The 9618-nt window shown below is 39.7% G+C and overlaps 1 protein-coding gene across 1 annotated transcript; it reads right to left on the bottom strand.

The window, feature by feature from the left end:
* Window positions 1-270: 270 nt before the first annotated feature.
* CCDC85B (coiled-coil domain containing 85B) lies at window positions 271-6877 on the bottom strand. The gene is made up of 2 exons (XM_063438874.1): window positions 6811-6877; window positions 271-5727 (listed from the first exon to the last, which is right to left on the bottom strand). Exon 2 carries the CDS (start codon window positions 4588-4590, stop codon window positions 3985-3987), a length of 606 nt encoding a protein of 201 aa, XP_063294944.1. The 5' UTR covers window positions 4591-5727; window positions 6811-6877; the 3' UTR covers window positions 271-3984.
* Between the last annotated feature and the right edge of the window lie 2741 nt (window positions 6878-9618).

Below are 9618 nucleotides of genomic sequence, written 5' to 3'. Positions count from 1 at the left end.
ATGGCTGCAGCACAACTACATTGCAAAAATGATGCTCAATATTTGAGCTCAGTGTCAGATAGTATTTCCTTGCATGCAGTTACTACACACATGTAGTCTGTTTATAAGACGGATAGGTGCACACACATAAAACATCTGCATGCAAGGGGGCTTTTCTTCTAGCATGCAGCAATAAATATATCTTACAGCTCTGTTTTTATAATAATATGGAAATAGGAATCTGCTTCAAACTTACTAATGGCCATTTCTGAGCAAGATTGCACCATAATCATAATTTATTAAAGGCCATTTCTAAGCATGATTGCACAGTAATCATGAAAGCACCCTCAGAAACACCTCTCAGAGGTCATTATGGCAAAATGAAAAAGCCCTTCTTCACAATGATAAAGGCATATGATCACACATAATTTTTAATAAAAACTTTACATAGAGATACTTTTTGAATATCTACATGATCCCAAGTGGTTCATTTTGCATTTGTACATATCATCATCTTATTTCAATTCTTTAGTATAATTAATATTTAATATACTTTTTTTTAACTAATTGCTCATTACATGGAGTTTTATTTTAAAATCATAAAACACCCGTATTTGGTTCTGAGAGCTTCATACACTTGCATTTAAAATAACATTTTATGTTCGAATGCATGTGAGTAATTGAGATGTAATCAGTGCTGTATTGATGGTATTTGGGGCACTGATAGTATCATATGGGTTTATACACTAACAATGAATTGTTGCGAGTTAAAAACTGAATTTGTGAGCCAAAACAACAAAGTTCCCAAACTGGTTAATTTGGGCCTCAAATTTTCAAATCCAATTTTAATTCAGCCCTGCTCACTGCCAAGCAAATAATCACATGCAATGTTATTCATTATACTAGTGAAAGGATACTCTAAGCACCAAAACCGCTACATCTCTATGTAGTGGTTTTGGTGTAGTGATACAGACCCTTTGTCTGACAATGCAATAAATTGCTATTTCTGAAAAAAAGCAAATGTTTACATTTAGCCCAAAACCTTTTTCTAGGGGCTGTCAAACAGCTACTAGGGGCCCGTTCTCCTTAAGACCTTTGATTTTTGAAAGCTCTTCATGTTCGGCATTATCACGCACAGCATAAAGATGCCAAACACTGCTAATGCTTCTCATAGAGAAGCAATAGACTCAGTTGCTTCTACATGAGAAGTAATGGATTGGCATAGTGCGACAATTGCGTTTGAGCCATAGGTTCCGCAATGCTTCTCTATTAGAAGCATTGGAATGCACTAGGGACGATCAATGTTGATGATCTTACTGTGGTCAGATCGAGTTGCCGCATGGAGACCAGCCCTGTGTTGGATGACAGGTCAGTTCAACAGTTCAATGTCTTTATGATGTTTCTTTTTAGAATAAAGGGGAGCCGATAATCTAAAATTAAAAAGAACACTCTAATGTCAAAAAAAAATTTTTTTTACATTTAGAGTGTTCATTTAACGCCACAAAATAGAATTGCAGCTTTTACGTTAAAATATGATTGGTGAGATAGCTTTTTTTCTAATCCCACCATTCTCACCTAAAATTTGCATATCCAGTGTGAATTCTTGATAGTTCTTGGTTTAGTAAATAATCATGACAGTGATTTATGACCAATCCTATTGAAAATTGTATTTAGTTTTTGCAGTTTTTGGCCCTTCAGCTATGCTTACAACATAATTTGCCCCTACAATGTCTGGCATTGGGAGTTATTCCCTATACCGGAAATTGTAGAGAATTGGCCAGGGAATGGCAAACAGGCTAAAATGTATAAATATGATCCGATTCAGCTGGTTTTGTATAATTACTACTGTCAATTCTCCATAATCTTGGTTTAGTCAGCAATCCCATTAATGTAGCATTTACAGCCAGTCTGGGTACAATTAGCATAGTGTATACAGTCAGTCTGCTTACAGCAAGGGTAATGCATACAATCAGTCTGCTTGCAGTAAGTATAGTGTATATGTTTTGTCTTTGAACAGGTATGTTTATATATATATAGTTGATCTGCTTGCAGGCAATGTAGTGCATACTGTCAGGTTCACCTTGCAGGCACTGTAGTGTACAATGTCAGTTTTTGCTTGTATGCAGCATAGCCTATACCAGGCATCGGCAAAATTCGGCACTCAAGATGTTTTGGACTACACCTCCCATGATGCTTTGCCAGCATTACGGGTGTAAGAGCATTATGGGGGATGTAGTCCAAAACATCTGGAGTGCCGAAGGTTGCCTATCCCTGGCCTATACTGTCACTAATTGCTTGCAGGCAGTGTAGTGTACACCGTCAAATACCTCTTGAAAACAGTGAAGTATATATTGTCAGATAACACTTGCAGGCAGTAACGTGTATATTATCAGTCTCCCTTTATGAACACTGACGTGTACACTGTCAACTTCTACTTACAAGCAGTGTGGTATATGCTGTCACTTTCTACTTGCAGACATTGTAGTGAACATTGTCATGTCTGCTTGCAAGCACTTTAGCATATACTGTCTGGTCCTTCTTGTAGACAGTGTTGTGTATACTGTCAGTTGTTGTATATAGGTGGTATAGTATACTGTCAATTTTTGTTAACTATGGTTAGTGTATGCTGACAGTCTCCTGTATCAGGCAATGTAGTGTAAAATGAATCTCGCCTTTTAGTTGGTGTAATGCACTGCCTATTTCACTATACACAGTATAGTGTACACTGCCAGATTCTGCTTACAGGCAGTGTGGTGTCCATGGTCAGTCTCTGCTTGCAGTCAGTGTTATGTACATGATCAGACTCTTCAGACCAGTCGTTGCAACCAGGCAGTGTAGTGTATACAGTCAGTCCCTGCATGCAGGCAGTGTAATGTAAGTAGTGTACATGGACAGTCTCTGTTGCAGGCAGAGTATTGTATACTGGCAATCTATGCACTCATGCAATTCAGTGCACAAAATAGTTTGCAATACACGCAGGCAGCTTCAGCACAGTCAGCCAGTCTAGGATCTCTGTGTTTCCTGTGTTACTATTAATAAGCATGAATACAAAAACTAAACAATAGAGAAAGGAAAAGGGTGTGACATTATGTGTATGACAGTAAGACGAGTATGTAGGTGACACTTTATCTTTATGACGTACGTGTGGTTTTAAGTAATCTGAATCAAAGTCTGTCTAACACATTCATAAATTTCCAAATATATATTTATTTGACTATGTTTAATAGGTGCCGAGGCTGAGCTCTCTCACCATCATATACAACTTGTATATACAGATAGTAAATGAGTGCAGGGACTCGGATATCCCTCACTTTACTATATACAATGAGTAGTGAATGGGACAGAGACTAAGTCATCTCTCACTTATATATATACAGTTGGGGCTTTTTGGGGGAGGGGTAAGCTACCTCTCACCTGTATCTATACAAATCAATGAATGGGGCAGAGAATAGGCTCTTGTTATATACATAGGGGTTAGTGGGACAGAGACTGACCTATTCCTCACCTGTGTATATACTAAAAGTAATAAGGGATGTGGAACTTTAAAGTTCTTCACTATCTTCACTTTTATATATATACGGAGATGAGTGAAAGGCAAATACACTGAGCTATCTTCTTAGTGTGTGTATAATTGACTTTGTGTGTGTGTGTGTGTTTGTAAATATGTATATATATATATATATATATATATATATATATATATATACACATATACATATATAAATTGTGAGATGGAGTGAGACTGAGTTTAATGAACAAGAAAAAAGTGGGAAAAGACTGTTGAGTGAATGCATTTTCAAGTGTGTGAGAGTGTGAATATATATATATATATGCATTAGGAAACATAAGGAAGAGTTATGAGATTTCATTATCAACCACCTGTTCTCCCCCCACCCAAATCAGTAGCCAAGGTCACCCTCTTCCCTCAATTTCAATTTTAAACAACAAACATTACACCCTCCCCTTAATTATATACATTCAACATTTTCAGAAACCCACCCCCTTTCAGTCATCAGGTGAGCAAACAACATGGAGCTGGTCTGGGCTCCCCACGCTGCCCGTACTAGAGCTCCCATCTCCTAAGTCTCGTGGCCCACAAGGTAAAAGACTCAACTCTGATGAAGCCACAGGGCTTGCATGATGCCTTATTGGGGCACCATCTTCTTCCAGGGCAAGAAACACCTCAGATAAGCAGGAGTTTTCCCTTATGAGCTCTTCTTGACGCCTCTCAAGCTCAGAAAGCTTCTTTAGGTATCCGCCAAGGTCCTCCCTCAATACCTTGGCTGCATGATAACCAAACAGTTGCCATTCACTAGCCAGCTTCTTGCTCTTTAACCGATCATCATCCAAAAAGCAGCAGAGATCTTTCAGTTCCCTGTTTTCTTCCTGAAGTCGATGGTTGACCTGTTTTAGCTCCCGTATTTCTGTTAGATGGCCTTGAAGCTGGCGGTTGACCTCTTTAATAAGACGACCTCTTTGAATGAGGGCAGCCATCTTCTCTGCCTCCTCTTCCCTAAGTTTCCTCACTAGCTCCTCTTTACTGTGAGATAACATTTCCTCATCTGTCACCTTGGAAAGGTCCCGGCCTAGTAATCCGTTTTCCTCATTCATGTTGCAGTTTGCTTAATAGTAGGTAGGGGATTAACAATACAAGGCCTTTTTTCCACCCCTCAGGCCCGAAGACACAAAACAAGAATTAATATAATGGTTTTTATCACCAAAACCTTAGATAGGTATGTGACAAGATACTAGTCCCAGCCCAACAAAATGTATCATAACTGAAAATTTATAACAGTATACATGAATTATATACTGTTTTTCTTCAGTTCTAGACTGTGAAGTCATAGACAAACTTAGCTAAAAATTGAAGATGAGGCAATGTAAGATAAGGCCCAAAGTGTTTATAGTCCAAAATTTCCTGAGGTGGAACATAAATATGACTTTCAAGCACAAGTGTTCCAAGTACAATTTGGGGAGTTGAAATGGAATCCAATAACTATGTAGGTTCTGCTGGCTCAATTTGACTTGGTCAAGATGAAATTCTTGTCAATTAGTCTTCCTTCATTAGACCTCTCCGATTTTTCATTGAAAGACACATAAAGCTGTGAAACAAATGAAATAGTTGTAGAGCAGTTATTACTATCCTGTTTTCTCTATTGATTAACACTGTGAAACTGCTGTGTAGAAAAACCTGAGAAGGTATTGTGAACAGGCTCTGATAGTATCTCGCCAACTTTTACCCCGATGTCGTAAGTTGGATTGCTCCACTTAGCTATGTTTCGGATTTTAAATTGCCCGCGTTTCACACCGTTTTAGAGGGTACACTTTCTTCATAAAAAGATACACTTGACTTACAAAATTTGGCACACAATGTTCACAACCCAGCTTGGATTTAGAACTGAAGATCTGTGATCTGTCCAGATCAAATTTCAACACCTTTAGTCCTCAAAGTTTTTCACAGTATGAAAACTGATTTTCAGCTCAATTTGGCCATGTTTTCTTTGCCATTTGTGGATGTTCTTTACTCCAGACAGGTACAGAATCTATCTTGAGTTTACACTTTGACCTGAAACAATCCAGTGAATTCTAGGATTTCATCTCACGTGATTATGCAACAAATGTGATGTTTCCTTTGGTTTATCTGTCCTCAAAATAGACACAGAGCTCTTCCCCTTCGTGTCTATTCTGGTCATGGACAAGAAGTGGATGTGAAGGTGGAAATTCATATATCTGATTATGGTACACGACCTGTGGGTTGAATGGAGGAAAATGGGCTTTATATTCATACATTTGTACATGAGGAAGGAGTGCAAAAAGAACATTGAGAGCAACAATTTTATATGTACATATATATATTATTTCTTTTTTTAATATATGTGTGTGTGTATGTGTAGGTATTAACCTCTAGTGAGTGTGCCCGGGGCCCTCTAGGCTTGCATTGGCAAATAACTTTAAGACATGTCTAGTAGCAAACGATTTCACATTTTGAGCCTTGTAAACACACACTCACCCACACACACACACATATTATATATGTGATATAGATACGTAGATCAAGATGTGTGCAAATACATTAATTAAAGCTCTAATGTAGATATGATTAAAAAATGTATTGGTTGACATGATACAAATGAGAAAATTAAACAAATATATAAATATGGCAAAAAAACAAACAACAATTGAAGGGAGAGGGGTTTGTGGGGGCTATAAACATGAGAGGTTAAGGAAACCAATGTTTAAAGTAAACACAAATCACTCAAATAATATTGTGAGCAGAGAAATGCATGATAAACATATATATGACAAAAAACAGGTAAAGGATGTAAAATAGCTGAGAGAAATAAGAATGTAAAGGGGAGAGTGAGTGAATAAAACACACTGACTGGGGTTTCTGAAAAGGAGGAGAGAGAGAAGGAATATTGGTCGAGAAGGAATTGAAGATTTATGAAGAGACAGAAAAAAATGGTATAATGTGAGAAGGGTGTAGTAGAGCAGTCTATGCAGAAAGAGGAGGAATGTGCAAACAGAGCAACAGAAACGCGAGGATAGCGAAACAGAGGAATGTGAAATAGAATGATGGGGAAATTGGAGAATGTGAGGGAGGCAAGGTGAGAGAAATGGAGATATACTGTACAAAGAGAAGACAGATGCAGTGATGTGAGGAGGGAGGTAGACTGCAAAATAGGAAGGGGGGGGCAAGGAGAGATCGACTGGCAAGGTACACGAAGGGATGGCATGGAAAAGGATGTTGAGAATAATAATTATAAAACATGTTAAATGAAAGGCAGACAGAAGAGGATTGTTCAATATAAAAAGAGAGATAGAGCTAACCTGCTCCTGCAGCTGATGGAGCGAGAGTGGGAGACAGAGAGCCGGGGGATGGGAAGGCAGGAGGGGGAGTAAAGGGAGGTGTGTGTCGTCAGAGACCGTGTGAGCTCAGGAAATCCTGTATAAAGCTTACACATTTACAATGTCTATTGTGTTTAAGGCTCTTTGTAGATGTTTGTGTGTGTACTTGTGTGTGTGTGCGGTGTATATATATATATACACATACATGTATTGCAGGATCTGCGGGTGAAGGGAACAATAAATGCTTGGATATGGCTAAGGGCTGGCTGATAAATGGGTTGGCAGGTAGATCCCACTGACATACAATGTAACATCATACATGTAGTCATATACATAAACATACATACAGAAATGAGGCCACAATTATATAGATTATTAACTTGTGAACATAATACTAGAATCGTATATGTATATAGCAGCTTATTTTCCATTAACACAGTAAGTACCAAAGGGTATAAAGTATTGGTTCCACAAATCTTTTTAAGTAATTTAAAGGGATCCTTAAGCACCATAACCACTTCAGCACACTATAGTGCAGGGCTCAAAATTTCCACTCACTGCTAGTGAAAATTCAGTACTCGCAGGTAGGAATTCACATCTGGTTAGTATGCCATGGGTCCTCCAAGCTTACACTGGCAAGTAACCTTTAAGACCTGACTAATAGTGCAAGCAGTATCTGATTTACTCTTCTTGCTGCTAGTTTTCTCAATGCGCCCTCACCTATATACAGTGTATATACAGTGGTGTATTGACTAAACATGGGCATGACTAAACATGGGCACCCCCCACCAATCTAAATTTGCCCCACCCCTTCCTGTCAAGGATACACCCCTTCCTCTTTAAACTACATCTTTTCCTACAAAGCTGTTTTCCTGGCACTATAGTTCCCCATAGTGCCCCCCTCGGCACTGACTGGGTTAAAACCCCTTTGGTCACTTACCTGAATCCAGCACCGATTTCCCTCGGTGCTGGGTCAAGCTCCTACCCTGCGCTTGCATTAGGCTTGCCCATAGGAAAGCATTGTATCAATTCTTTCCTATGGGGATTTAGCAGACGCCTGATGTCCTCATGCACAGCGTGAGGACGTCCAGCATCAGTTAGGTGACCTTGTTTTGGTCGCCTAACTACCCTGAAGTCTCTCTAGTGGCAATGTTAAAGAGATTGGGACACTGCACCCAGACCACTTAACTGAGTTGAAGTGGTCTGGGCTCCTATAGTGTCCCTTTAAGCACACACTCTGACACACACATTCACTGACAGACACACACTGACAGTCACACACACTGACAAACACACAGACGTCACTGACAGTGAGACACTGATTTGACACACATTTATTGACAGACTCACATTAACAGATACACATTTACACTCAATGACAAACACAGACTCACTGATTTGACACACACACATTCACTGATACACTAATTTATTGACAGACACACACGCACACTGACAGACACACACTGAGACTCATTGTCAGACACACTGATAGTCACACAATCAGAGACTCTCACTGATTTGACCCACACACACAAACACACATGCATTAACAGACACACGCATGCACTAACAGACACTCACAGACATACACACACACACATATACACTCACATTTACACTCACAGACACACACATATACATAGAAATAAACACATACACTCACAGACACATACACAGACTCACAGACACATACACTCACAGACACACACTCAAAGACATACACACACGCACTCACATTTGCACTCACAGACACACACATATACTGTGATGTTTTATACAAATCAGTCAATAATTCCTGTATAACAAAATACTCACTTTATTAATACATATATAACAGGATCTTCATATTGCTGCCTTGTTACACAAGGTTTCTGCAGCCGCCATTTCAAATCCCTCGAACATTCCACCAATTGCCAACAGGAACAGCAAGTAAAGAACCAAAAGAAAGGAAGTGCATCATTCACAGCCAACAACAGCCCAACTGGCCATACATCACAATACATACACTCATACACTCACACACTCATACACAGCCCAACTGCCCATACATCACAATATATACACGCATACGCTCACACACTCATACACAGCCCAACAGTCCATACATCACAAATACTCACAGACATACACACATGCACTCACAGACATACACACTCTCACACACACACACACACTCTCAACTTAATAATGTAATTTAAAAAAAAAATCCTACCTGGAGAGCTGGCTTGGATCCGTCTCTGGGGTCCAGAGGGGCTGCTGTGAGGCGGGTTTTCTACTGTTGCTGGGAGCCAGAATGACATCACATTCCGGCTCCCACGGCATCAGTAAACGGAGATCACAGCTCCCTCGCCGCCTAGGATGGGAAGCCATCCTCCGGAGGGAGGGGGGTGTCTATTAGCTGGCCAACAGGCCAGCTCCTGCCCCTACCCCCCATAACAGAGAAATGACACGTGACGCCTCAGTGAGCGTTTGGGGGACGCATTTTTTGATACCCCCTTAAAAGTGTGGCCCAAGGCAAATGCCTAGTTTGCCTTGGGCTAAATACATCAATGTGTGTATATATATATATATATATATATATATATATATATATATATATATATATATATATTTATTGAAAAAATTTATATATAGGGCCAGTGCTACCATAAGGTGGCACAGGCAACCACCTTAGGGCACACTGGCCCAGAGGCGCAAAGATGTCCAGGTGACCAGTGATAGGTGGGAGCACAGAGAACCCCCTTCTCTCCGGTCAGTATTTGTAGCCATGCCGAGTAGCTAAATTAC

The sequence above is a fragment of the Pelobates fuscus genome, chromosome 12 (genome assembly GCF_036172605.1).
Source record: "Pelobates fuscus isolate aPelFus1 chromosome 12, aPelFus1.pri, whole genome shotgun sequence".
Lineage (NCBI taxonomy): Eukaryota > Metazoa > Chordata > Amphibia > Anura > Pelobatidae > Pelobates > Pelobates fuscus.
The sequence above is the reverse complement of the archived record's forward strand: the minus strand, read 5'-3'. Positions and strand labels throughout refer to the sequence as shown.

Coding starts and splice junctions, on each gene's coding strand:
- CCDC85B (XM_063438874.1), bottom strand. CDS start 4,590: ATGAATGAGGAAAACGGATTACTAGGCCGGGACCTTTCCAAGGTGACA.